The sequence below is a fragment of the Patella vulgata genome, chromosome 3, assembly GCF_932274485.2.
Source record: "Patella vulgata chromosome 3, xgPatVulg1.2, whole genome shotgun sequence".
NCBI classification, from domain to species: Eukaryota; Metazoa; Mollusca; class Gastropoda; family Patellidae; genus Patella; species Patella vulgata.
In genome coordinates, this window is record NC_065881.2 from 86,213,192 (window position 1) to 86,239,205 (window position 26,014).

Below are 26,014 nucleotides of genomic sequence, written 5' to 3' on the forward strand. Positions count from 1 at the left end.
TGGCCGAAAAGTTCATCGGGTTTTCCAGCGTGGTCCCCCCTTGTCAATGGCGGAGGGCCTGACAAAGACAGCTGTCAAGTCGTTCCGATGGGACGAAAAACCGAGGTCCCTTGTACAAATTGGTGTGCACGTAATAGATCCCTTAATTCAATATAAGAATAGGACGTAGCGCCGCTGTACGTCCGGGCAAAATTTCCTTCATCATGTAGTCATAGCACACTTATGGCGTATGCTCGTCTTCATTAACCCAGCCGGAACAGATCAGTATGACGTTAAAGGGACAATAACACTCTTGCTGGCTTGACAGCTCCAGAAAATAAATAATATCCTTATCTAAGTACTAGATGTTTAAGTGTCCTACCTGTTGTGCAAATTATCCATTACATCCTATTTTACTTGTCCAGAGGGTTCGAAAATATTTTTAAATCGAAGATACATTTGAAAAGGTTTACATTAGACGTTTCAAACCATTAAGTTGAATTTTTCCAATTTTTTAAATAAGGTGTGTTAAGATGAAATTTGTATCATCAATTAATTGGAATATTGTAAAATAGTACAATTTGTTGGCCAGAATAAAGATTGGGACATATTATTCAGTTACAACAAGAGTGGTATTGAGCCTTTAAACCCCATTTCATTTCGGAGCGAAGTTATGAGGGTGTGGGATGTAGTGTAGCCTAGATTGTTTATTATCGTACCAATGAATGGACAAACGAGATTTATGGGAATGAAGTTGGACATCTAAAAATAGAAATTGGGAAAAACCCATTTGTGCGTCAAAATTTTGCCTTTACAAAGGCGTAACAAACGTTCGTGGGAAGTGCTTAAATTATGCTGAAGAACAGTCTTTGTTATCAGAGTAGCTTGCCTCGTCACCTCTCAGTTATCGTAGGGACCAACCAATATTTCAATCCAAAACTACATAAAACTAAATTGGTTCAAAATTTAATGTTTCGTTTCGGTGTAGATTACTGTAATCCTTATTTTTTACGCTATCATCATGAACATGGCTGACGTGGAACAACGTGCGTTCGACTAATCGTCAAATTGATAAAATGATGCAATTTGCGCAATAAATAAAAGATATCATTCCTTTTTTTCTTTACTACCCTGAAGATATTGTATTGATATATTATTTTACAAGGTTTTGCAAAGCCTACTTGTGTCTAGACAAAAGGTAGGCCTATCATAATCATGTGTAAAGTCAATATTTTCAAATAATTTTGTGTAAACAAAGGGTCAAAATATTATATTGTAGTTAATTGTACTATTTATAGCCAACTTTGAAGTAAGTTGAAAATACAAATTGATCAGCATTAAATATGGCATTGTTGGCTGATCTGACTACTATTTTTAGGCGGCTCTTTTTTCAATCCCAAAGTTAATGGTCACTAACCCTAACCCATGCCATATGACAATCCACATACAAAGCAGAGTCAGTTTTTTGGGGGGTAAAAAAGTAAGTGGGGGTTTAGATTTGAAAGTGTTTAAAAGCGAAAGGATAAAAGAGAAGAAAAACAAATGAAAAGATGAATGAAAAAAGTAGTCTGATCAACCAACAGCCGTAAATATTCGCTTGGCGGCCACTATCACTGAAACTAAGGAATGACATTGATAAGGGCGAGTTAATTAGCTCTCTCTGTTAACTTTTTTTTCTTCTACAAATTAAATTCTAAAACAATTTTTAATTTAATATTATTAAGAAAAAAAATAGATGTGTTGAAGTATATCTAGATAAATGTGTGTGTTATTGACGCCGTTGACGTCAAATGTAGGCTACACCTTAACCCTTAACGGGTCATTGTCGACTTTAATCACCACAACGTTCTACAGCTAAGTGGTCACGGTCAGCAAGAACCTTTTTGGTAAGCCGCATTTGAGTGTTTAGTTTCGTATTTAATTGATATGGCCACGCATGCGTGTCAGACAGGAACTTGTCTTGTCAAGAGGGGATCACGTGGCTAAGTGGGTAAGCCGCTAGCTCGCTAGCCTGGAGGTCGGGTGTTCGATCCCTGCATTGGCCGAGAAAGTACATCCAGATTTTCCGGCGTGGTTCTCCCTTGTCAGTGATGCAGGACGGAGGGGCTGACAAGGAAAGCTGTCTAGTCGTTCAGATGAGACGAAAAACCGAGGTCTCGTGTACACATTGGCGTGCACGTAAAAGATCCCTTGGCAGTTGGAATTCGATATAAGAGTAGGCCGTAGTGCCGCTGTCCGGGCAAAATTTCCCTCATAGCACACTGTATGGCGTATGCCCGTCTTCATTAGCCCAGGTTAGGAGTAGAACAGTAGGACGTTAAACTCCATTTCATTTCATTTCATTTTTGTCTTGTGAAGGGCATTGAGAAAAACGTCTTTGTTCAACATTTTTTGACAAAAAACGTAATTTAACGATGTCGGGAACGTTAAAGACGCTCAAAGTGGTTGAAATACTTATGAATGATTCCGACTCGGCTTATATTGAGGACACCGATTCTGAAGACGATATTTCTGATGAAAAGGACTTAGAATGATTTACAAATTATAGATCAACTTACCCCTTCAACTTTTTTATTGGTGTCAAGAGTCTGTCACTTATGATTATTCGTCAGTAGTCTATTGAAATAGGCATACAAACTATTTCTCGTCATCCTTTATTTAGCCTGACCACATGACGTCAAAATGACGTCGACCGGTTAAGGGTTAAAGGTCTATCGTCATGCACTGACTTAAAACTTTCGCATTGCCTCTGTGAAACAGAATGTTGAAAATACATTTAAATTGTTTCACTCTGAACCAAGATATTAGCGATTCGATTTTAGACTAGCCTCAGTCATCATTTCTGACGTAGGTACGATAATAAACAAAGTCTTGATTATCCATTTTAAATTATTCATCACAAAATGTATTCAAATCCACTTAATATCGCAGGCTAACAATGACATCGAGAGCTGAATATTGTCTGGATAAGTTAATTAATTTCTAATTGATAAGATAACATTTCAGACCTAAAGAAAGAGGGGATCACTTGTCTAAGTGGGTAAGATGCTGGCTCGCTAGCCTGGAGGTCGGGTGTTCGATCCCTGCATTGGCCGAGAAAGTTCATCCAGATTTTCCGGCGTGGTTTCCCCTGTCAGTGATGCAGGACGGAGGGCCTGACAAGGACAGCTGTCTAGTCGTTCGGATGGGACGAAAAACCGAGGTCCCATGTACAAATTGGCGTGCACGTAAAAGATCCCTTGGCAGTTGGAATTCGATATAAGAGTAGGCCGTAGCGCTGCTGCCCGGGCCAAATTTCCCTCATAGCACACTGTATGGCGTATGCCTGGCTTCATTAGCCCAGTTTAGGAGCAAAACAGTAGGACGTTAAACCCCATTTCATTTCATTTTCCTAAAGAAAGACCTTCAATAGACAGATTTAGCTCTTACATAATACATCTTTAACTGTAAATGTTGTTGTTTTTTCAGATGAGTGTATTAGGAACAAGTATTAAAGTTATAAATGTTCTGATCTGTTGTCTCTTCGTTAGTTGTTGTTATTTTACTCTGAATGTAAACAGTGAGATTTCTGACAAACAAACAGCTTTAACTGTTGTTGAAACAGAAGAAAACTCAGATGGTAAGACTTCATTTTATCTGAATAACGGGGAACCACGGTGGCTAAGTGGGTAAGACGATGACTCGTTAGTCTGGAGGTCGCGTGTTCGTCCCTGCATTGACCGAGAAAGTTTATTGGGATTTTCCGGCGTGGTTTCCCCTTGTTAGTGGTGCAGGACGGAGGGCCTGACAAGGACAAGTTATTGGGATGGGACGAAAAACCGAGTCCCGTGTACACATTAGCGGGCACGTAAAAGATCCCTTGACAGTTGGAATTCGATATGAGAGTAGGTTGTAGTGTCGCTGTCCGGGAAAAAATTTCCCTCATAGCACACTGTATGGGGTATGCCCGTCTTCATTAGCCCAGTTCGGAGTAGAACAGTAGGATGTTAAACCCCATTTCATTTCATATATCTGAATAACGTCCTACTTTTCAGCACCTACTAATGGGGGGTGGGGGGATTTGATGGCCGAATATTTAGCATGTGCGCACTGTATCAAGGCCTGTCATCGAGTCAACTAGCGTGGTTTTGATAACCCGGTTGTACATGATAAGGAGTAGGATCGTTTGTCAAACCTTGTGGGTTTTCTCCGGGTCCTCCGGTTTGCTCCCACTGCTAAAGACCCCTATACTCTAACATGTATATTGAATTCCAACTGTCAAGGGTTCTTTTACGTGCATGGCAAATGTCTACAAAGGACCTTGTTTTTTTGTCCCAACTGCATGACTAGACAGTTATCCTTGTCGGGCCCTCATATGCCGTGCAGTGTGCTACGAGTTAACTTTTACCTGAACAGCGACATTGTGGCCTATTTTTGTATCAAATTCCAACTGTCAACGGTTCAGAGTTTTTTTTCGGCCAATCTGAATAACTAGAATATGCTAATATGGATCTGTTCTCATACATGACACCTATCATTTATTATTAATTCAGATGTTGAAGTATCAGTTGAAGATGGTGGTGAAGAGATTTCTTATGATCCTTTAAATGTTTTTATACCAACTAAAGAATGGCAAACAGTTCAACCAGGTATTTCATACTATTTGTTTTTAGCCACGGTGGCCCAGTGAGTAAGATAATGGCTCACTTACCCAGGAGTATCGACTTTGACCCCAATGTTGGCCCCGAAATTTCCTTGGGTTTTTCAGAATCGTTGCATCCCTTAGTTCCATAGTTCTGGCATTAGTTAGTTCGAAATGTGAGGCCAGGGACATCTATCCTAGAGACCAGTGCCCGTCTACCACTCAACTATTTCAGTCCTCTCATGTCTTGTGGGCCACGGTGGATAAGTGGGTAAGATGCTGGCTTGCTAGCCTGGAGGTCACATGTTCAATCCCTGCATTGGCTGAGAAACTTCATCCAGATTTTCCGACGTGGATCCCACCTGTCAGTGGTGCAGGACGGAGGGCCTGACAAGAACAGCTGTCTAGTTGTTCTGATGGTACGAAAAACTTAGGTCCCGTGTACACATTGGCGTGCACGTAAAAGATCCCTTGGCAGTTGAAATTCGATACAAGAGTACGCCGTAGCGCCACTGTCCAGACAAAATTTCCCTCATAGCATGCTGTATGGCGTATGCCCATCTTCATTAACCCAGTTTGGAGCAGAACAGTAGGACGTTAAACCCCATTTCATTTCCTCTCATGTGTCGATTAAAGATAAATTATGGGTGATTCGATAACGAGTTGGCAGTTCTCACTATAATAGGTAAAAGCTAGATAATGTAAAGGCAATTTGGTGAAAATTTCATTTGAATTGATCCACTATGAACCGAGAACTAAGCGACTGAAATTCCCCCCTGGATCCGCGCCTGTTATGGTCTGGATAAGTTAATTAATGTCTAATTAATAATTTAGATAACATTTCAGGCCTAAAGAAAGACCTGCAATAGGCAGATTTAGCTCTTGCATAATGTATGTTTAATTTTTAAAGGAATGTCTTGTTTTAGATCAGGCTATACCTAGTGGATTACACGTCCGTTTAAACCTTGAAACAGGATTAAAGGAAGCCAAGTTAATGGAAGGTGATACACAATCTAAATACTGGAAACTAGGAGAAAAACAAGGTATTATTAATAGCGCTAGTGTAAACATCAGTTATAGATGGGAGGATGCGGGGGGGGGGGGGGGAGCATCTCCCTTCAATATGTAAGATGACATCACGTCCCATCAAATGGCGTTGATCATTGTCTTAAGAGAGCAAGGGTTACATAATGTGAACTGGTCCGGGCAGAATGGTGCCTTTTACTCATTTTATATGCTCATTTACTCTAAAAAGGAAATATTTTTTATCCAGATCTACGTTAAACACCTTTATCTACTTTTATAATACTTCAAAAAAATTTGCAGAAGGAAAAAGGTTAATATTGTGAGCTAATTAACCCGCATGGATATCACCCCCCTCAGTGATACACGCGGCCTGTTGGATATTCACTGCTAATCACTGTATCAACAGCACCTGTTGACTTGACAACATAATGATCTGTAGTCCGTCAATTGTAGAGAAGATTTAGTATCGTCATACAGATATTATTATATATTCCATTTGGTATAAACCGAATTAAAACATGTACATTTATATCCCACTTGACGCATGACAATTTAAAGGAGGTAAATCGCTAATATCTTGGATATAGAAATTGAATTGTAATATGAATGTATATAAACTGATTTACATTCAATCGTTTCCATTTTTACTCACATTTCAAATCAGTTATTTTCGGCGAAATATGCCAGAAATCTCAATCGAATGGCAATCTCTAGCGTCTGGTTATTCCATTCTACACTGATAGTATTTATTGCGCATGCTCTCCAGATAAGAATATGAAGTCACCATTCAACTTGACTTGTGGAATGTGTCTAGTCGTGTTCTTCAAGTCCCTTGTTGCAAATGGCGCTGAAACACATTGTTGTACACGATTCGTGTACCAATGGTAAAATGTTTATTTTGTCTTAAATATTGGATATCAGAAGCCCATTTTTTCCAGGTAAGATCATAACATCAATGTTGATTTAAATTGACAAATAATTCTTGTTTTCAATGTCGAACACTTTAATATTCTGTAGTTCATCAATTCTAGAGAACTTTTAGTTAAACTTATAGTCATGCAGATATTGTTATATATTTTTGTAGGTATGGTAAACCCAAATAAGAAATTTACAAGGGATGAATTAAAAAGAGCGTTAAAAGATTTTAAAGCTGAATCTATCATCAACCCATCACCTGAGGTAAGAAATTGTCATCATTTCAGTCAGATCATTGGAACTATTTCTACCTGCCCGAACCAGACAATTCCCTGGTTGTACGTGACAAGGAGTAGGGTCGCCTGTCCAACCTTGTGGATTTTCTACGTGTTTACCTCGTGGTTTCTCCATTGTCAAAAATTTTAATCCCATTGATGTGAGCCGACAATATGTATAAACTAATCATAGATGTCACATATTGTAAGAGTATATAACACCCCAAATCAATATATTATCCGTTAACTTGTAAATCAATATATCCGTTAATTTGTCTGCGATATCACATCGATGGAAGCGAACGTTAAATAAAGCTATTTCACACACACACACACACATGTGGTTATAATACAATAATCGAAAACTAAAGTAGAAATCTCGCGAGACGTGTGAAACTACAAGAAATGTAATTATGACAATTATCACGTCGGAGGAAAGAATCTATTTTGATGGCATATTCTCGGGTTTATGATAATATTTTGAATGGAGTTGTTGTTTAAAAAAACAAATAAACAAGCTGAGAAATGTCGACAAATATTTCGATTGGAATAGTGTACATGTAAGTAGTTAATTGTTTTACACGATAGCGCGTGCGAGTGCTATTATTTAGCAGATGATGTCACTAGCTCGATATCGTGGCGCGACGATCACTGCCCAAAAAATTTCGGGATTTCCTTTTTTTTTTTACTTCCATCCATATAGAAGTCAAAACGTAGTATAAGACGAATGCCGGATTTCTGGTGAAAAAAGTATTGACTTATACCCCGGAAAATACATTAATTTTGGGGGTGATTTTGAACAAAAGTACGGGTCGACAGTAGTCGGCACGTTTCCATTCTATCGTATTATGACAACACGTAAATTTGTAGGAATATTACTGACACAAATTTGAATACCGTACGGGAATTAAATATGAAAAATAATGAGTCGCACCTGTTTTTTTTATTACGTACGAATTTGAATATTTTGTTGACACATGATTTTTAATTGTGGTCTGAAACCGCCTGCTTAAATAATGATAAGAGTTATGCCCCTTTATTTTCGGTAAAAATGTCCCGACAAGAAAAGTTTTGAAATCCCATCACTGGTCTGGAGCCCAAATTCACTTAGGGCCCTAATTCGCCAGGGGCCCAAATTCATCTGGGGCCCAAAATCATGCTGGTTAATTTGAAACCAAATACGGGGTTGGATCGCAGCGATGAAGCGTGATGGGCAAACATACATACATACACACATACATACTCACCTACACACATACATACACATATATTTTGCTTTATTTATATAGATACATACAATATACCTGAAACTGCAACAATCCAAGAGACCTATAATAATAATAATAATAATAATAATTAGCTTCTCATTCTATCTTTCAGAATATAGACAAATTTAAAAGTTATAAAGAAATTAAGAAAGATTTTGAAGACATGAATATTGGTGTGAAGACAGATGTTGAGATTATTACAGAATTATTGGATAAACTACAGAAACCAGATATAAATGATCAGAATCTTAAAACTATTTTAACAGATTTAGAATATTATCTTCATCAGGTATAAAAATACCCAACATTTTATAAACTAGACTTATTCAGATTGAGAATGTTGTATATTTCAGATTGAATAATACTGTATATTTCAGATTGACAATGCTGTATATTTCAGATAGATAATGCTGTATATTTCAGATTGATAATGCTGTATATTTCAGATTAACAATGCTGTATATTTCAGATAGATAATGCTGTATATTTCAGATTGGATAATGCTGTATATTTCAGATCGGATAATGCTGTATATTTCAGATAGATAATGCTGTATATTTCAGATAGATAATGCTGTATACTTCAGATAGATAATTCTGCATATTTCAGATTGGATAATGCTGTGTATTTCAGATTGATAATTCTGCATATTTCAGATAGATAATGCTGTATATTTCAGGTAGATAATGCTGTATATTTCAGATAGATAATGCTGTATATTTCAGATTGATAATGCTGTATATTTTTGTGATGCTAGAGGATTAGAAGTTTTGTTGAGATTTTTGAATCATACAAGTGAAGCTATTCGATCAGAGACAGCTCTAGTTCTTGGCTCGGCCTTACAAAGGTTAGTAAATTCCCTGTCAGAAGGGAGCCGCTGCACCTCTAGTTCTTGGTTTGGCCTTACAAAGTTTAGTAAATTCCCTGTCACAAGGGAGCCGCAGCACCTCAGTGAGTAAGACATCGGCTCACTAACTTGGATGTCTCTGGTTTGACCCCAGTGTCGGTTGAGAAAGTTGCTGGGGGTTTACTGGCATGGTTGCCCCTTGTAAGTGGTGCAGGACGGAGGGTCTGACAAGCTCATTGTCTAGCTATTTGGATAAGACAAAAAACTGAGGTCCCGTGTACCCATTGATGTGTACGTAAAAGAACCCTTGGCACTTTGAATTCGATATAAGAGTAGGCCATAGTGCTGCTGTCCGGGCAAAATTTCCCTCATAGCACACTCTATAGCGTATGCCTGTCTTCATTAGCCCAGTCTTGTGCAGACCAGTAGAAGTTAAAAGAGAGAGAGAGAGAGAGAGAGAGAAATGGGGTTTAACGTCCACTCGACACAAACTAGGTCATTTTGGGACTAACATATGGTTTTATTTTTATACGTCCACATTTTCATGTGGACGTATATTGTTGTCGCCCCCGTCCGTCCGTCCACAATTTGTTTGTGGACTCTCTACAGGTCACAATTCTTGTCCGATTTTGACGAAACTTGAAATGTAGGTTTATCTCCAAACGATCTCGGCTGTTTTCGATATTGGCATGTATCAGATCAAAACTTCATGGATTATGGCCCCTGTTTGTACGAAAAATCACGTTTTTGGCTTGTGGACCCTATAGAGGTCACAATTTTTATCCGATTTTGTTGAAACTTGACATGTAAGTTTATCGGACCGTAACTTCCTGAATTATGGCCCCTGAATGTACGACAAATCGTGTTTTTAGCTTGTGGACCCTATAGATGTCATAATTTTTATCTGATTTAAAAAAATGTATTATTAATATCACCGTTACACCCTAAGGAAGGTTGAATTCGAATTTCGTGAAAATCGGACCAAAATTGCCAGACAAAATGGCCGCCGTTTGTACGCGAATAGTGTAAAAATATGGTAAATCAAGTTTTTGGACCCTGTATGGGTCACATTTTTAATTCGATTTTGATGAAACTTGAAATGCATGTTTATAACCTAAATGGGTCACAATTTTAATTTGATTTTGATGAAACTTGAAAAGCATGTTTATAACCTAAAGATCTTGGTTTCTTTCGATATTGTCGCATATCGGATCGTAACTTCCTGAATTATGGCCCCTGATTGTAAGCAATATCGCCTTTTTTAGCTTGTGGTCCCTCTGGAGGTCACAATTATTATCCGATTTAAAAAAACAATTGATTATATCCAGGGCTGCCGACAACCAGTATCGCAGCGCAATTTGCGATACATATTTTGTCCGTTGCTAATCAAAAATTAAAATCTAACGTTTTTGATTCGCAGTAACTGCGAATCATTAATATGCCTGTCATTTTGGATATTGACACAAAGATTTATCCACATTTCTCAACACTTTCAACGTGTATAAAATATCAAATAAATTTTATAAACAAAACGGAATTCTCCGTGTGACCTTTTTCTTCTCGAACTACCCAGATTCAATTCATTGTACTATATAATACAGGGACATAACTCTATGAATCGGGACGATTAAACCGGAAATAGGGAATCAAGTAGTACCACTCACGTTGCGAGACATGCCAATTTCGAGTAATTATATCAGTATTCAATTTGAAAAAAAAAAAAATTCAGTTTATCCCCACGTATTGTAAATAAAATATAAAAAATAAATACGTGTAAACGTATTGTAAAATGAGAAAACTATTATTTTTTATATCGCGTGCGTCTAGTTAATCGAGATTATTCGTAAAATACCGCGTGCTTCCGATTGAACAAAAATAATAACACACGATAAAAAGCAGACGAAATTGTTTTTTAACGAAGAAATAAGAAGCCACTGCCAAGAATTTGCTTCAGACATAAGGCCTAACCAAAAGTCTACATTCATTCAGAAATGTTCACAGCTACCTGTAGAAGTTCTAAAATTCTAAAAAATCTTAAGAATGAAATCTAATCATTTGTTATCAATTAAAATTAAAATAATCTTGTTATTTAGGTGTTTTATGTTGAAACTGAAAAACTGCTAATCAATTTTTAAATTTGCTAATCAAATTTGGCAAAATTGGACTTTTTGATTAGCAGTGCTGCTAATCATCTGTGAAAAATTACCGACAGCCCTGATTATATCACCGTTACACCGTAATGAAGGTTGAGTTCGATTTTCGTGAAAATAGGACCAAAATTGCCGGACAAAATGGCCGCCGCTTGTATGCGAATAGTGTAAAAATATGGTATATGTCAAGGTTGTGGACCCTGTAGAGGTCGCAATTTTAATTCGATTTTGATGAAACTTGAAATGCATGTTTATAACCTAAAGATCTTGGTTCCTTTCAATATTGTCGCAAATCGGATCGTAACTTCATGAATTATGGCCCCTGATTATACGAAAAATCGCCTCTTTTAGCTTGTGGTCCCTCTGAAGGTCACACTTATTATCTGATTTTAGAAATCGTTTGAATATATATCACCGTAACACCATAATAAAGGTTGAGTTCAAATTTCCTGAAAATCAAACCAAAACTGCCGGACAAAGTGGCCGCCGCTTGTATGCGAAAGGTGTAAAAATATGGTATATCAATTCTTTGAATGGCATTTAGTAATTGGAACATAATCAAAAACACACTTTTATGGATAACAATTACTATGGTTTATTTCACTGCGACGTTTCATTTGTATATATGCTTGATAACGACTTGTGAAACCTTGTTGAAACGTCGCAGTGAAATAAACCATAGTAATTGTTATCCATAAAAGTGTGTTTTTGATGGTATATCAAGTTTGTGGACCCTGTAATTGTAACTTCATGAATTATGGCCCTTGATTGTAGGAAAAATCACTTTCTTTTTAGCTTGTTCTCTATCCATCTCTCAAAAATGTGGGCGTATCCTGCCTGGTAGCCGCTGGTTATTTCTATAATTCGGTTGCACGTATTGGTCTTTAGCAGTGGGAGGAAACCGGAGGACCCGGAGAAAACCCACGAGGTTGGACAGGCGACCCTACTGCTTGTCACGTACAACCGGGGATTCGAAACCACGCCAGTCGACTCAATGACAGACTTTATGATACAGCACGAGAACGCTAACCATTCAGCCATCCAACCCCCCAGAACGTCAAAACACCATTTCATTTCCTTTCATGAATTCATGAAATGGGGGTTTAAAATCTTAATTTTCTGCACCAACTAAGCTAATGACAACATTCAGTGTGCCAGAAGGAAATTTTGCCACAATGGCGGCACTACAGCCTATATTGTTTCCCTTTCTATCTGCCATGCGGTTTTTGATGGGCTGCCTATAGTATAAATAAATAGAAGTCATTTTTTGTCAAATCTGAATGACTAAATGAATTTCATTGCCAGGCCCTCCATCCTGCATGACTTGCAAGGGGGGGGGGGTCAACGTTTGAAATTCCTGATTAACTTTCTCTGCCAAAACCAGAAACCAACCTAGCTAGTTCCTCTTTGTTCATGAGCCAACATCATACCCATCAAGTCACTTACACTGTGACTCCCTAAGTGGATGGAAGTCGATTGGTTTAAGAAGTATGAACATTTGTAGTACTATCGGACTTCTTTTCTTGTTGTGTTTGTTTTCTTCTAGATCGTAATAACACTACAGCATCAATGGTTTCTTACAACTTTATTGCTAAGCTGTAATGGCTTTGAAGGTTCCTCGTTCTCAATAATAATGGCTGCTTGGAATACCCAAATGAGCTCTGACCCATCTCACTCTACACCCTGTTTTATAACCCCCTAATTTCTGCACGTCTTAGCCATGACATTAATTTCCATCCCAAATATGGAATAAACCTCTTTATTTCACACGACTAAAGGAGGAGACATTACCTTATTTGGTCTACCAACCATAGGTCAATTAACAGACAGAATTTGATGGATATCTTGACAATGGTTATGATTTTACCAAAATATCACTGTTTTTTATGTATAACTATATATTCACGTTCATTAAGTACATGTATGTGTGATTTGACTCTATGGACAGAGTGAAGCAACAATTTTGTCTTAAGGACCAAAGTGTTACACATTAGATCACCAAAGTCTGTCATTGAGCGGTGTGGTTTCAGTTCCCCGCTTGTATGTAACAAGGAGTAGGATCATATGTCCAACCTCATGGGTTTTCTCGGGTTCCTCTGGTTTCCTCCCACTGCTAATGAACTAGTTTGTGTCGAGTGGAGTTAAACCCGATCTCTCTCTCTCTCTCTCTCTCTCTTTCTCTCTCTGAGTGGATCCAAAATGTGTCTTTATTTAATACGTACTGTTTCATTATTTGTTTTTAGCAACCCTAAAGCTCAGATATCGGCAGTAGAATCTGGTTTACTTCAACCCTTAATTCGAATAATGTCCATCGAGAAATCAGTTTCATTGAGAAAACGTATTTTATACGCCCTGTCTTCGCTGATACGTCATTTTCCATATGCACAGTTAAAGTTTATTGAACTGGGAGGATTGTCGGTGTTTAGTAAAATATTTGAGGAAACAGGAACCGAAGTTCTACAGATTAAAACGATCACCTTGTTAAATGATATTATACTGGAAAAGGTAAGAAATTTTCAAATATAAATAGAAATTAATTGTCTGTTATCTGCCCATATTCGATTAACAACTTGGAGCACAGGATGTTAAACTCTCTCTTTCGATAGCCTACACTACATAAACGTCTGACCGGTTGTAGTAAAAGGTTGCGTCAGAGGTCATATGAACGGCTTTTAACCCTATGACATTGATTAATCAATCAGTGTTGACGTTTCTAGTGGTTTACCCCCAGTTTCGTACATCGCACACCAAGAAGTTGCTGTAACAAGTTAATCCCTCACGCCATCCAGAACGCAGGTTATATAACAACTCTTCCAGATCCTAGTGTAGTGCAAACAAATAAAACCGAATTTCAAATTATAAAAAACGAAACGAAATAGGAACTGTGTTTTAACCAGATTGAACATGTCTTAAAGGGACAATAACACTCTTGCTGGCTTGACAGCTCCAGAAAATAAAAAAATAGCCTTATTCTAAGTACTAGATGTTTTAGTGTCCTACCTGTTGTGTAAATTATCCATTAAATCCTATATTACTTGTCCAGAGGGTTCAAAAATATTTTTAAATCCAAGTCGCATTTGAAAAGCTTTACGTCAGGCTTTTCAAATCATTTAGTTGAATTTTTCCAATTTTTTTAAATTAGGTGTGTTAAGATGAAATTTGTATCATCAATTAATTAGAATATTGTAAAATAGTACAATTTGTTGACCAGAATAAAGATTGGGACATATTATTCAGTTACAAAAAGAGTGGTATTGAGCCTTTAATTGACGATTTCTTAATAAAAATATTTATTTTTAGACGTTAACAGAAAATGATCCACAAGAAACAGGTGTATATAAAGAAAAAATAAAACAGTATAATCAGTAAGTAATGTTGAAATATTTTTTTTTTAACTGGCTAAGTTTAACAAATCTACACATGACAATGGTTAGCGCGTGCACGCTGTATCATAAGGTCTGTCATTGAGTCAACTGGCGTGGTTTCGATCCACCCCCCTAGTTGTATATGACAACCTCGTGGGTTTTCTTTGGGTATCCCAGTTTCCTCCCACTGCTAAAGACCCATACGCGCAAGCGAATTATTGAAATAAAATTAAAACCATATGTTAGTCCCGAAATGACCTAGTTTGTGTCGAGTTGACGTTTAACCCCATTTCTCTCTCTTTAATATTTGTTTAATTGATTTAATTTTGGGTTTAACATCTTGCCATGAGTAAAATTTTATTTCGATTTCCAACTATCATAGGATCTTTAAAAGAGTCCAGCTGGTAAATATTTGAACAATATTTTGAAGTACAAGGGAACCATGATGATTTATTGGCCTTACTTTATTTTTCAAGATTACAAATACTTATACCATCTGACCTTATAAAATATTCCCCTCTGTTTATATACATTTCTTGTTAAGCTAGAAGTCGGCATGACATAGGATGGGGGGCACCTGTTCTTCTACCACTACCAGACGGGTTGGATGACCGAATATTTAGCACGTGCACACTGTATCATAAGGTCTGTCATTGAGTCAACTGAGCATGGTTTCGATTCCCTGGTACATGGGCCAAGAAAGTTCATCTGGATTTTCCGACGTGGTTTCCCCTTGTCAGTGGTGCAGAACGGAGGGCCTGATAAGGACAGCTGTCTAGTCCTTTGGATGATACGGAAAACCAAGGTCCTGTGTATACATTGGAATGCACGTAAAAGATCCCTTGGCAGTTGGAATTCGATATAAGTATAGGCGATAGTGCCGCTGCCCGGGCAAAATTTCCCTCATAGCACACTGTATGGCGTATGCCCTTCTTCATTAGCCCAGTATAGGAGTAGGACGTTAAACCCCATTTCATTTCATTTCATTTCACCCTGGTACATGACAAGGAGTAGGGTTGCCTGTCCAACCTCGTGGGTTTTTCTCCGGGTCCTCCGTTTTTTTTTCCCACTGTTAAAGACCCCTACATGCAAGTAATTATTGAAATAAAATTGAATCGTATTAGTCCCAATTTGACCTAGTTTGTTTCGAGTGGACCTGACGTTAAACCCTCTCTCTCACTCTCTCTCTCTCTCACTCTCTCTCTCTCTCTCACTCTCTTTCTCACTCTCTCTCTCTCGCTCTCTCTCTCTCTCTCATATTATAAATATTGTAAAAGTGGTTTGTTTTGTCAACAGCTGTTTCGACTATAAAAATTTGTTACTATTTTTAGTTCATGTGAAGAGCCTTCAAGAGGTCATTTGTAATAAATTGAGGTTGCCATCAAGTTATGATTAGATGAAAGGAAAAGAGTTTCTACATATTAATATCTTGGTGTCAATAAATTATCATTTTATTTTACACTTATCCTCGGTGTAAAATAGAATTGGGCCTAATATATGACCTTGGTGGCCTCCTTTATCAATGAAATACTACTACCGTAATTATATTAATAAATATACAATGGCTCTAACCCAATCTTTGAAAAGAGGGGGGGGGCGGGGATAAGTCCACTTAAGGGGTTAGTTTTTCTCTATAATTTTTATAGTTTCTTGGAAAATGATGTTTAATTTTTTGCCTCACTACAATATTTTGTCTTTGGAGAAATATTTTGACAACTTTTGAAATATTAATGATAATTCAAATTGCTTTATGTCTGATTCTGTGGTAGATATTAGTTTATATATCCTGCAAATTTGGTGAAGATATCTTAATTAGTTACAGAGATATAGCGTACCTACACTTTTCATAATTTCTTCCCCAAAAATGAGTTACCCTGGCAACAACTTTTTTTAATGTTAGTTTTCCCTTGTGTATTACATTTTTACTTGTACTATTTTCAATTCAATAGCTTTAACATTTCAGAACAAAAATTTTCGAATAGCCCCCCCCTAGGTCACTCACTGCTTCGCGTATTGAATTGCAAATCGCTTCTTTAAAAGGGCATTATTAGGTGATTAAGTAGTTGACAGTTCTTGCTATACTTATTAAAAATAGATAACGTAACTAGAATATGCTGAAAATTTCAGGCTAGCCTCATTCATCATTACTAAAGTCTGTACAATAAAAAACATAGTCTCGATTAGCCATTTTTGGTTTTAATCATCAATGAGCGTTGAGCAGCAGATCGGATTCAAATCCAGTGAAAATCGAACACATAAGATGACATCGAGAGTTGATTATGGTTTGGAAAAGTTAATTCATGTCTAATTAATAGTTTAGATAACATTTCAGGCCTAAAGAAAGACCTGCAATAGACAGATTTAGCTCTTGCATCATGCATGTTTAACCGGCCTAGTTTAAGAAATTCGCTCTTGCATAATGTATGTTTAAGTAATCTGTCACTCTTAATTATAGGTACACAAACACCTTAATTATAGGTACACAAACATTCGTAAATTGTTTGGGTCCTTATTTTGATCCACATCAACATCATGATATAAAACACTTTTATTTCTACGACATCGTCAGAACTAAAAATTATCGCCATCCTGTTGTTTTCTTGGTAAATCTGAGGTCCCGTGTATACATTGCCGTGCACGTAAAAGACCCCTTGGCAGTTGGAATTTGATATATGAGTAGGCCATAGTGCCGCTGCTCGGGCAAAATTTCCCTCATAGCATGCTGAATGGCGGATGCCCGTGTTCATTAGCCCAGTATAGGAGCAGAACAGTAGGACGTTAAACTCCATTTCATTTCATTTCATTTACCATCCCTTGTATCTTTGCAAAATTCCCCTCGTAGCACACTGTACAAGTGAGCGGGGTTGGATGACCGAATGGTTAGCACATGGGCGTCGAATCAGCTGGCGTGGTTTCGATTCTCCGGTTGTATGTGACAAGGAGTAGGGTTGCCTGTCCAACCTCGTTTTTTTCTCGTGTCCTCCGATTTCCTCCCACTGCTAAAGACCCCTACGCGCAAGTGAATTATTGACATAAAATTGAACCATATTTATGTTAGTCCTGAAATGACCTAGTTTGTGTCGAGTGGACGTTAAACACCATTTCTCTCCCTCTATTATCCAGTGCCATATTCACTGAGTCATCGCGGCTCCCGTCTCAAAATGACCTACATCTCTATTAGGAGTGTTTTTCTTTGGTTTCTCAGAATTCAGATGTTAATAAAAAACCAGTTTATTTTGTTTTTTTTCTCAGAATAACGGATTTTACTTCCTGGTCCAGAATGTCGTTCAAGATATGACTGGTGAAGAGTTTGCTTAATAACTTGAAAATACTCAAAATACTATTCCGTTTCATAAATTACTGGCGACTAGTTGTCATGAGTAGAGAGTGAACTGTCAGATCTAATTTATATAGCTTTGTGGACCACAGATCTTCAGTTTTAAGTTTAAAGTAACGAGTTTTATAATGTGTCTATTTGATTATAATGTGTCTATTTGATTATAATGTGTTTTATCCACGTGCAGGATCAAGGGCCTGGCAATGGACGTTTTAAGTTTAAAGTAATGAGTTTTATAATGTGTCTATGTGTCTATTTGATTATAATGTGTTTTATCCATGTGCAGGACCGAGGGCCTGGCAATGGACAATGTATAGTCGTTCGGATCTTCAGTTTTAATTTTAAAGAATTGAGTTTAATAATGTGTCGATTTTATTGTAATGTGTTCTATCCACATATAGTCGTTCAGATGGGACAAAACACCTAGTGTACACATTGATGTGCACATTAAAGGGCCCTTGACGGTTGAAATTCGATATAAGAGTAGTCCGTAGCACTGTTGTATGGGCAAAATTTCCATCATGGCACATTGTATGGCGTATGCCCGTCTTCATTAGCCCAGTTCGGAGCAGAATAGTAGGACGTTAAACCCAATTTCATTTCATTCAGTTCGTTTCGTCCACAGCTCTTCAGGGTTGTGATGAAAGGACAAAACAATTATTATCCTCGTCTCAAGGCAGATACTTTTCATCCCAAAAATAGTGACAATTGATGAAAAGAGGGATTCTGGGCTGGGTAGACTGGAATAACCAGTACCTATCTACAGATGGCTAGACTGGAATGACTGGTATCTATTTATCTATTTACAGTTGGATAGACTGGAATGACCAGAACCTAATTACCACTGGGTTGACTGGAATAACCAGTACCTATTTACAGCTGGGTAGACTGGAATGATCGGTACCTATTTACAGCTGGGTAGACTGGAATGACCGGTACCTAATTACCACTAGGTCGACTGGAATTACTGGTACCTATTTAATGCTGGGTAGACTGGAATTACCAGTATGCCAGTAAATATTTACAGCTGGGTAGACTGGAATGACTGGTACCTATTTACAGCTGGGTAGACTGGAATTACCAGTACCTATTTACAACTGGGTAGACTGGAATGATCCGTACCTTTGAAAATAAGAATAAAATTGGATTGATATAATTTGAATATGTTGGATTGATAAAATTTGAATATGTTGGATTGATAAAATTTGAATATGTTGATATAATTTGAATATGTTGGATTGATATACATGTAATTTGAATATATCGAATTGATACAATTTGAATATATTAGATGGATATAATTTGAATATGTTGGATTGATACAATTTGAATACATTGCATGGATACAATTAATAATAATTTTGGTTGGATACAATTAATAATAATTTTGGTTGGATACAATTAAGAATAATTTTGGTTGGATACAATTTGAATAGGTTAAATTGATAAAATTTGAATATGTTGGAATGATACAATTTGAATATGTTGGAATGATACAATTTGAATATATTGGATGGATATAATTGAACATGTTGGATTGATACAATTTGAATATGTTGAATATGTTGGATTGGTATAATTTGAATATTTTGGATTGATACAATTTGAATATGTTGAAGTGATATAATTTGAATATATTGGATTGATGGATTGATATAATTTGAATATGTTGGAATGATACAGTTTGAATATGTTGGATGATGGATGGGTGCAATATCTTTTGATAAATGAAGGTTGCATAAATAAAAGTAAAATTGCGTGTTTTTGCGGACTATAACAGATTTTTGTTGCCCTCTTCAACCGACTAATGGCCAGATATGTACATAGGTGTTTTCATGGGATGTAAGAGATCAAGAGACGTTTGTCCGTACCATCACATATCATATGACGTCTGCTATATCTATGTTTAATCAACAGATTATCTTGTTTACTTATCTCCCTTGTTCGAACCCGCGTTGAGAGATTTGATTCAGATTAACCTATAAAAACGATAGGAAGTTTAATAACGTTAAACGTTAGTTGTTGACTGTTTTTAATTTCTCTTCCATCATCCTGTCGTAAACCTCCGTCACTGCGATTTCTCAACATGTCTAACTAAATGTTGATTTTGATAAGTAAGATAATCTGAATGGGGTGAACGACTGTTGGATTTGATGTTTAAATCCTTGAACTATTGTCGTCTGTCTGAGGATTAATTTTGATAGCCATTTAACATTGTTGATTTAACTTATATACAGGAACCTGTTAAAACTCAGAGACAGGTTTTACTATTGAAGTTGAAACAAATCCACTTGACTTAGAAATATGTACTACCTGCCGCGAACCTGAATGTCGACCGAGGGGGGGTTTTTTTCCTTTCCTTTTAAATTAAAAATCGCTCTTCTGTACAGAGTCATGGGGGGTTTATTATCATTTATGAAACCAAGAATGATCCCATACACACAACTAATAATTCTTCTTAATATCATATCACTCTCCTTAATTTCTAAATCACTCTTCTTATCGAAACTGGGAGAGCTTTTTTAGGGGCGCGATTTTTTCAATTTGTTGATTAAGGAGAGCTTTTTTCGGCTCTCCTTTAAAATACAAACAACGACTGACACCTGTATCTTTTCTATATGGGGTTTGAATTTGAGAAAAGATTCATAATATTGGAGGCCTTCTTCAAGTGACTGATTGTTGCAGAAAATTAGGATGTTAGTCCATATCATTTATATTGCATGGGCAAAAATAAAAGACCACAAGATTTTAATAACTGAAGTGAACTAATTGTTTTGTGGTGACTCAAGGTCCTGTTTTGGTACCCATCTTTGTGAGAGTTTCTGCCTCTGAGTGATTTTTGATTTGATGCACTTTTGTTCATACTTACAGTGGTCATATAATTTATTGAACGTTATGTCTACACCAACCAGGTTAATCCCCGGAATCCGACCCCAGGACTTGCTGGTTAGTTAGGCAGGTCTATTAAAGGGGGATTATGGAAGATAAGATAAAGAGCTGAGTTCTCACTGCAATAGTTAAAAAAATACACAATGTGAAGGGAATTACTTCACTCCGAGGCGCGAAAACCTCATTTCAATAACACTGTTGTCTTTACTATCATTGTTACGATTGTTACTATAATAAACAAAGTCTCGACACAATTGTCCATTTTTATGGTTAATCATGAACAGACGTTGAACCGCAGATCGGATTCAAACCGGATCCATCAGATGACATCAAGAGTTGATTAACATCGTGTCATGTTAATTAATGTCTAATTAATGGTTTAAAAAACATTTAAGGCCTAAAGAAAGACCAGCAATAGGCAGATTTAGCTCTTACATGGTGTATGTTTAAAGATACATTATGGGATATTAGATAAAGAGCTGGCATTTCTCACTATAATAGTTAAAAAATAGATAATGTAAAGGGAATTAGCCAAAAATTTCAGTCAAATTTATCCACTCTGAACCGAGATTTTAGCGATTGAATTTTCGGCCTAGCCTCAATCATCATCACTAAAGTTGGTACGATCAAAAACATATTCTTCATTATCCATTTCATGATTAAATCAAGAATGAAAGTGAAGTAGTAAATTGTATTCTAATCCAGTTAACATCACAGGCTAGCGTTGACAGCAAGAGTTAATTATGGTCTAAATGCGTTAATTAATGTCTAATTAATAATTTATATAACATTTCAGGCCTAAAGAAAGGGGGTGTTCCCACTTACCCGGCAGGCTTTGATGTCAAATTTTGCCGCTAATCCAGAGTTAATCCTAGAACAATGGTGTTATAAACTATAGTCCATATCTTTTTTAGGACTAAAACTGTATTGATTTTAACAAATTTAACTTTTATTAAATAACATTAAATAGCTTACACATATAAAAATATATTGATTTTAACAAATTTAATATTTATTAAATAACATTAAATGATTTACACATATAAAAATGCATTACAATTTACACATTTAACTTTTATTAAATAGCATTATATAATTTATAAATAAATGCCTTACAACATAACAATCATTTTACAGCCCCACTAAATAGGAAATATTTGTTCCATACCGATTTACACTTAAAGAGCCATTTAATAACTGTGTTTTCAAATGTTCAATTCTTGTATCAAGTTGTCGATATTGCTTAACGCGAGGCCTATTTATATTAATATATTGAATTGAATTCATGTTTGAAATCATAACGCCGGCATGAACTGTGTTCAAAATGTCATTAATTAGTTGGTTAATAAATTATATTAAGAGGGATTAAGAGCTCATTAACGCTGAACACTAGTGAACAGTTCTTGAGTGACTACTTTTAAACAGACTATAGTTTTAAGATCAATCAAAGGATTAACAGTCTCCCGGCTAAGTGGGAACACACCAAAGAAAGATCTGTAATTGGCAGATTTAGCTCTTACGTAATGTATGTTTAAATCACATATGGTGTGATGCAGTTCTTCTGTACTTACTAATATATCCAAACAAGATCTGATGGCTTCCAGCCAGGATTTTTATTAATAATAATAATAATATCTTGATTTGAGTTGAGACTTGGGGGGGGGGGGGGAAATAATGGGTGGCATTAGGGAAAGTAGTGGGTGGCATTAGGGAAAGTAGTGGGTGGCATTAGGGAAATACATGTAATGGGTGGTCTTTTTAGTTTGTAATGGGTGGCATTAGGGAAGTATATGTAATGGGTGGGGGGTTGTAATGGATGGTATTAGGGAAGTATATGTAATGGGTGGGGTGGGGGGTTGTAATGGATGGTATTAGGGAAGTATATGTAATGGGTGGTGTTTTTAGTTTGTAATGGGTGGCATTAGGAAAAGTATATGTAATGGGTGGGTGGGGGGGTTGTAATGGATGGTATTAGGGAAGTACATGTAATGGGTGGTGTTTTTAGTTTGTAATGGATGGCATTAGGGAAATACATGTAATGGGTCATGTGTGGTGTTTTTGGTTTGTAATGGATGGTATTAGGGAAGTACATGTAATGTGTGGTGTTTTTGGTTTGTAATGGATGGTATTATGGAAGTACATGTAATGGTGGGGGGGGGGTTGTAATGGATGGTATTAGGGAAGTACATGTAATTTGTGGTGTTTTTGGTTTGTAATGGATGGTATTAGGGAAATACATGTAATGGGTGGTGTTTTTAGTTTGTAATGGATGGTATTAGGGAAATACATGTAATGGGTGGTGTTTTTGATTTGTAATGGATGGTATTAGGGAAGTACATGTAATGGGTCATGGGTGATGTTTAGTTTGTAATGAGTGGTATTGAGTAGTATAATAATAACTTTATTTGGGTTGAGACTTAGACATAGGGCCTATTTACAAATCTACCCATTAAAACAGAACATATATACAGTATACAATATTTACAAAAAATGATTCTAGATAAGTAGTCAGGAGGTTGGGTGTTCAATCCCTGCATTGGTCGAAAAAGTTCATCCAGATTTTCCGGTGAGGTTCCACCTTGTCGTTCAGATGGGACGAAAAACTGAGGTCCTGTGTACAAATTTGTGTGCAGTCGTGCACGTAAAAGATCCTTTGACAGTTGGAATTCGATACAAGATTAGGCTGTAGTGCTGCTGTCTGGGCAAAATTTCCCTCATAGCACACTGTATGGCGTATGGCCGTCTTCATTAGCTCTGTTCGGAGCAGAACAGTAGGAAGTTAAACTCCATTACATTACATTTCATGTTTTAAAATAATGAAAATTTGTAACAAGAAATTTATCAATTGTAATTTTTAATTTCAGATTAAATATTAAAGAAGCGATGGTTGTTGGCGGATGGTGTGAATTAATACCTCGTTTGTTGACATTACCCGAGCATGACAGTCGCGAAAAAGTCATAAATTCCATGACAACATTGTTACACCCGTGTTTGGAACAATTTTCCGTATTTCGTCCCGTTATTTTAAATCTTCGCGAAGAATATCGTAAATTATCACACGAGGATGTGGATGATGATTATTTTACAAATCTCTACGTTTCGTTAAAACATATCGCCAGTCAGTTACATGTCATCGAACTTTAAAACCAGTGGGGGGTTGGATGGCTGAATGGTTAGCACGTGCGCGCTGTATCATAAGGTCTGTCATTGAGTCAACTGGCGTGGTTTCAGTTCCCCGGTGGTACGTGACAAGGAGTAGGGTCGCCTGTCCAACCTGGTGGGTTTTCTGTGGTCCTTCGGTTTCCTCCCACTGCTAAAGACCCCTACACATAAGCGAATTATTGAAATAAAATTGAACCATATGTTAGTCACGAAAGGACCTAGTTTGTGTCGAGTGGACGTTAAACCCCATTTCTCTCTCTCTCTTGTCTTCATTATCCCAGTCGGAGCAGAACAGTAGGATGTTAAACCCATTTATTTCATTTCATTTCTCAATGACATGCGTTGCCCTGTGAGTGTGATGGAGGAACATAATCGTTGAGTGGTATTTAACGATTGAGCACATTAAAAAACACAACACAATTTATATGGAAAACAATCACTACTTTATAGACATATATATAGCCAACGTTTCGACAAGTATTATCTTATCGTTTCGACAAGTCCCTGTCCTGTGATAGAATATACAGACATGTGGTCTGATCTAGTGTGTTAAACCACCGGGACGTTTCTGTTTGATAATCTACATGTACAGTAAACCTCGCTTAAGTTGGATCTTCGCTCAACTCGGATAAAATCATTTGGACCCTTTGATCCTGCACTTTTTTTTTTATTTAATGTCTGTGCGTAAGTCGGATCTTTGCTCAACTCAGATCAAAATGTTCGGTCCATTTGATCTAATTTCGGCTTTTTTTCTTCGCCTGAGTCGGATCGGCAGTATGTTCACAGCATGCTGTTAAAAATACGTCCCCCTCCGCCAAATGCCCTGGCAGACACTTTTGAAATCCAAATACCTACGTTCAGAGCTAAACTAAGTCGTCGGCTAACTCGGAATATTCGCTTAACTCGGATCTTTGTTTAACTCGGATAAAATTGGTCAGTCCACTTAGATCTGACTTATGCAAAGTTTACTGTATGTTTGATTATGTAAATATTTGTACTTATGTTTTGTGAGCATCTGTCACTACTTTGTATACATTCCATCTAGCGATATATTTTCATCACCTTATTAAAATAAGTACCGTATTTGAAGTTTTGTTGATTTTATATTAAACTTTCTCATGCAGTCGTTGTTGTTTGTATTTTAAGCTCCCCTTTATCAACAAATTGAAAAAATCGCTCCCCTAAAAAAGCTCTCCCAGTTTCGATAAGAAGAGTGGTTTAGAAATTAAGGAGAGTGATCTGATATCAAGGAAAGGAGAGTGATTAGTTGTGTGTATAGGAAATGGTTCTGAAGATCAATAACTGCATGTTAGGGGTCATTCCTGAATTCATAAATGATAATAAACCCCCATGACTTTGTAAAGCAGAGTGATTTTCAAGTTAAGAGAGAGGGAGAAAAAGCTCCCCTCGGTCGACATTCAGGTGTGCGGCAGGCGCTTGAGAGCGATCGTGCGCCTTTAAAAACAATGACTGATATTGTCATATCTATTGTCAGTCTGTCCATCCACTATTGCTTTCGCTAAATGGGTAAGATGCTGGCTCGCTAGCTTGGAGGTCGCGTTTTCAATCCCTGCATTGACCTTTCAGAAAGTTCATCAGAATTTTCCGACATGGTTTCCCCTTGTCAGTGGTGCAGGACTGAGGGCCTTGTCTGATTGGAGTCAATGAGGGTTTAATTTATGTTGGCAGGGGTCTCCGAATCATGTTTGTCCTAACCAAACAGAAATTCTGTTCGAAAAATCAAAGCTCAAGAAAAAGTCCTACAGAATAGCAGTGTAGAATTCTATAGAAAATCTATAGAGTTTTTGGGGGGGCGTGTCCCATGTTCTATAGGATAAAATTCTATAGTATTCTACAGAATTTTGGGGGCCTGTAGGAAATAACGACCCCAAATATTCTACAGTTTCTGTAGCGCACATGCTATAGTTTTTCCTATAGGAAAATACTATAGTATTCTATAGGTTTTTTTATTGCACTTTCTGTAGGAAATTCTACAGTTATGTATAGGAATGAATACTGTAGTATTCTGTAGTTTGGAAATTGGGCCACAATAGTTTTCTGTAGGAATGGGTACTATAGAATTCTATAGACTTTTTTTTATTGTCCCCCGCCTTTCGAAGAAAGCAGGGGACTATTAAAATGGGTTCGTCCGTCTGTCTGTCCGTCTGTCTGTCCGTCCG

General features: G+C 37.0%; 1 protein-coding gene across 3 annotated transcripts; it reads left to right on the forward strand.

Moving 5' to 3' along the window:
- The first annotated feature begins 847 nt into the window (after positions 1–847).
- LOC126816460 (nucleotide exchange factor SIL1) lies at positions 848–24,960 on the forward strand. Of its 3 annotated transcripts, none has more exons than XM_050543064.2 (11): positions 848–1,177; positions 3,448–3,598; positions 4,512–4,607; positions 5,527–5,643; positions 6,711–6,805; positions 8,197–8,373; positions 8,810–8,931; positions 13,325–13,586; positions 14,382–14,446; positions 18,593–18,753; positions 23,537–23,654. In XM_050543064.2, the coding sequence occupies exons 2-10, from the start codon at positions 3,448–3,450 to the stop codon at positions 18,678–18,680; spliced, it is 1,173 nt and encodes a 390-aa protein (XP_050399021.1). In that variant the 5' UTR covers positions 848–1,177; the 3' UTR covers positions 18,681–18,753; positions 23,537–23,654. The 3 variants fall into 3 exon arrangements, with proteins under 3 accessions (XP_050399021.1, XP_050399020.1, XP_050399018.1); XM_050543063.2 differs by lacking the exon at positions 18,593–18,753 and adding an exon at positions 1,704–1,865 and having other exon boundaries at positions 859–1,177; positions 23,537–24,960; XM_050543061.2 differs by lacking the exon at positions 18,593–18,753 and having other exon boundaries at positions 859–1,177; positions 23,537–24,960.
- Positions 24,961–26,014: the final 1,054 nt, after the last annotated feature.